Below are 4363 nucleotides of genomic sequence, written 5' to 3'. Positions count from 1 at the left end.
TTAAAGACCTAAATGTAAGGCCAGACACTATCAAACTCTTAGAGGAAAACATAGGCAGAACACTCTATGACATAAATCACAGCAAGATCCTTTTTGACCCACCTCCTAGAGAAATGGAAATAAAGACAAAAATAAACACATGGGACCTAATGAAACTTAAAAGTTTTGCACAGCAAAGGAAACCATAAACAAGACCAAAAGACAACCCTCAGAATGGGAGAAAATATTTGCAAATGAAGCAACTGACAAAGGATTAATCTCCAAAATTTATAAGCAGCTCATGCAGCTCAATAACAAAAACCAAACAACCCAATCCAAAAACGGGCAGAAGACCTAAGTAGACATTTCTCCACAGAAGATATACAAACTTCCAACAAACACATGAAGGAATGCTCAACATCTTTAATCATTAGAGAAATGCAAATCAAAACTACAGTGAGATATCATCTCACACCAGTCAGAATGGCCATCATCAAGAAATCTAGAAACAATAAATGCTGGAGAGGGTGTGGAGAAAAGGGAACACTCTTGCACTGCTGGTGGGAATGTGAATTGGTACAGCCACTATGGAGAACAGTATGGAGGTTCCTTAAAAAACTACAAATAGAACTACCATATGACCCAGCAATCCCACTACTGGGCATATACCCTGAGAAAACCATAATTCAAAAAGAGTCATGTACCAAAATGTTCATAGCAGCCCTATTTACAATAGCCCAGAGATGGAAACAACCTAAGTGTCCATCATCAGATGAATGGATAAAAAAGATGTGGCACATATATACAATGGAATATTACTCAGCCATAAAAAGAAACGAAATTGAGCTATTTGTAATGAGGTGGATAGACCTAGAGTCTATCATACAGAGTGAAGTAAGTCAGAAAGAGAAAGACAAATACCGTATGCTAACACATATATATGGAATTTAAGAAGAAAAAAAATGTCATGAAGAACCTAGGGGTAAGACAGGAATAAAGACACAGACCTAGTAGAGAATGGACTTGAGGATATAGGGAGGGGGAAGGGTAAGCTGTGACAAAGCAAAAGAGAGTCATGGACATATATACACTACCAAACGTAAGGTAGATAGCTAGTGGGAAGCAGCCGCATAGCACAGGGAGATCAGCTCGGTGCTTTGTGACCGCCTGGAGGGGTGGGATAGGGAGGGTGGGAGGGAGACGCAAGAGGGAGGGGATATGGGAACATATGTAAATGTATAACTGATTCATTTTGTTATAAAGCAGAAACTAACACACCATTGTTAAGCAATTATACTCCAATAAAGATGTAAAAACAAAAAAGAATACTGAGGAGAGAAGTTTTACAACTTAATAATTTTCCAAGTGCTGAGCTGGGTGGTCCACAAGAATTCTCTATAATGGAGGCATCTAAATTTTGGTACACATTAGAAGCTCTTGTATAGTGGCTTGAAACACACTGCAGATTTCCTGGATTCTGATTCACTGGGTGGGAGAAAGGCTGTGTTGAGAATCTATATTTTAAAAATATACTCCTCTGTTGATTCAGAATTTGAGAAAAACTACCCTATAGGCATTTTCAGTAAGAGGAGAATTAAAACAATAGAAAATCAAGCCTCATTCTTGGTCTAAAAATTCCTTATCAGCTGCCTGCCATCTGCCCTGGCTCTAGGCAGTAATTAAGCAAGTGAGAAATTAGAATGCATTTTTAAGTTTAATAATGATAATTGTAATAATAATAATAATAAAGATTAAAAAAAAAAGAGTGGTCCAACCTTACAACCTCACAGAAGTTCACGGGGGCCCTGCAGTTCCCAGCATCGTCCCTGGGGAACACAGAGAGTCTCAGTGACAAAGGGAGGAATCAAAGGGAGGCTGTCAAGGTAACTGGATGTAATACCCTCCAGAGATGGCAGGCATGGGCCAGGATGCATCGGATTTTCGGGATCCAATGGAGGACCCAAGGGTTGAAGATCAAGGGCACAACAGCACCCGGAAGCCTTAGAAGGATGCTGGAGCCATGGGCTCAGCAATGCAGGGTTGTCCATCAAGGGATCGCCAGCAAACTGGAGCTGAGCTTTGAAGTGCAGAGATGTGGGCGTTGTGTCTAAGGAGAGGCGCCTCTTAGCCCGGGCCCGGACAGTACGGTCCCGAGTACCCTCTTCCCGAGGACGACGACGAGGACCGTATCGGCCAGTTAGGTGGTGATCAGCAGCAGATGGACCTGCGGTCAGCGACGGAGTCAGGCCAGGCGCTGCGGAGCTGTAGGCAGCCACAGCCCCGAACTGGGCGGCAGAGCAAGGGCCCCGAGCCTGCAAGGGGCGCCGGGACACAGCACGCACAGGGACTCGGTGGCGGGTCCCACCGTCCGCGGTTATAGGCCCACGGGGGCGCGGAGCGCGGCGGGGCTCGTGGTGCCTTGGGCCCAGAGCGGCTCCCCAGGCCATGCGAACCTCCCTCCAGGCGTTCAGGCCCTGGTTGCTGGGCTCCGTGGGCTGCGTGTGGTCCAGCACGGTCCGGTCCTGCCCGCGTTTCCACAGCTCGTAGCGTTCCGGTTGCAGGATGCGCACGAAGGGGTCCATGGAGAAGGTGACCCGGGCCTCCCCGCAGCTGCACTGCGAGGCCACTTTGCCATAATCGATCCAGCGCGGGGTGGCGAAATTGATGGCTTCCGCGCAGTTGAAGCCATGGTTGAAGCCAGAGTGGTAGCCGTAGGGAAACGTCACTATGAACTCTCCAGACTCCTGAGTGACCCGACCGAAGGGGATGCCGTTGTCCTTGAGGACCGTGGGCGAGATGAGAGCCACCTTGTGCCGCAGGAAGGCCTCACAGCCCCGCGAGCTGCCCGGGAAAAGCTCCCTGGCCAGGCGTTCCAGGCGCCGGCCGTGCTCCGGGGGCACCGCGTACCAAGTCTTGGGCTCCCCGAAGTGCAGGTAGTTGATGCTGTAAAGATCCATGTCCTCCGTGTGCCAGGCGAAGGCGGTCTTCCACATGCCGAAGTACAGGTAGGGGGTGTTGACGCCTTTGATGACCACTCCACACTCCTGTTCCAGCAGGTCCTGAATGGTTCCCAGGTGGCCAAGGTTCCACTGCTTCCTGTTTTGATCGAATAAGGAGCCACTGACGTCCGCACCATATACAGGTGAACCATAGGGGCGTGTTTTCCAATATTTTCGCTCCAGATCCTCAAAATCAGAGTAGAATGGAGTCTGGTGTTTTTCACTGTTTGTTAAGCGGCGATACTCGCTCACGGTCATGGCTTTCTTCTTTTTGTGGTGCTGAGTAAACACACCTGCCTGCCCAGAAGTCACCTGCTGGAGGGGAGCAGCTATTAAGATGTCATCGATATCATCATAGGTCTCTCTGGCTTTCCAGTCCTTGGGTGGAATTATCTTAGCCACGCCTGCTCGGTGTGCACCTTGGGATTCCATATAAGCAACGTAGTTCTCGAAATCATTAAACTCTTCTTTGGTTGGGTGAAATACCATTATGCTACAACTTGGGTTCTGGTCCCAGTTGGACTTAGACTTCATAGCTTTCATTAATAAGCAAGAAACTCCCAAGGTTTTATTTATGCTCTGGATAGGTGAGGATGCTGGAAAACACTGCTTTTTCAAAAATGGGTTGGAGTATATCAGCAGGAACCCCCAGTAGACTTCAATGCAATGAGTTGATAATATTTCTTAGGCTTGCTGATTCTGCAGGGGACTCCACACTGGGCAGAAGCCTTGCCCAGGACTGATGCTGGCTGAGCCTGCAAGTCTGTGATGTCCTTATTTGACACTTGGCTCTGGCCTCTTGAGTTCTAGTGAATCACCCAGCCCTGGGTGGGTATCCCAAATGTAGTGTCTTCAGGGCAGTATTGAAAACAAAACCTAAAAAAAAAAAATACAATAGAGACAGGTTGAAAACTAATGTTTGCAAATAGTTACTAGGGAACTACAAATAAAACACCACCATGGAATATAATTGCATATTCAAATAAAAGCTAAAATTTCAGAAGATTGACAATACAAGAAATGGTGTTGTGAACAGTGGAATTCCTGTACTCTAGTAAGGAGAATGGAAATCATTACATTCACTTTGAAAAACTATTTGGACAGTATCCACTAAAATTGAACTTACCCATGTGCTATGATTCATGCCTAGGATATGTGTATGACTGTGCAATGAAAGTCAAGTCCAAGAATGTTCAGAACAACATTATTTCAGTAGCCAAACACTGGAAACAACTCAAATGCCAGTCAACATTAGAATGGTTAAGTACATTGTAGTATATTCATACAATGGAATACAATACAGCAATGAAGATAAACAAGAACTACATGAAAATATAAGAATAATTCTATAAACAGAATATTGAGCAAAATTATCCAGACTCAAA

General features: G+C 45.9%; 1 protein-coding gene across 1 annotated transcript; it reads right to left on the bottom strand.

The window, feature by feature from the left end:
- Nucleotides 1-1763: 1763 nt before the first annotated feature.
- Nucleotides 1764-3521, bottom strand: LOC307055598 (lysine-specific demethylase 4D-like; the record flags this gene model as incomplete). The annotated part of the gene is made up of 1 exon (XM_079707814.1): nt 1764-3521. One exon carries the CDS (start codon nt 3519-3521, stop codon nt 1764-1766), a length of 1758 nt encoding a protein of 585 aa, XP_079563940.1.
- Between the last annotated feature and the right edge of the window lie 842 nt (nt 3522-4363).

This window comes from Hyperoodon ampullatus, assembly GCF_949752795.1.
Source record: "Hyperoodon ampullatus genome assembly, chromosome: 7".
Lineage (NCBI taxonomy): Eukaryota > Metazoa > Chordata > Mammalia > Artiodactyla > Ziphiidae > Hyperoodon > Hyperoodon ampullatus.
The sequence above is the reverse complement of the archived record's forward strand: the minus strand, read 5'-3'. Positions and strand labels throughout refer to the sequence as shown.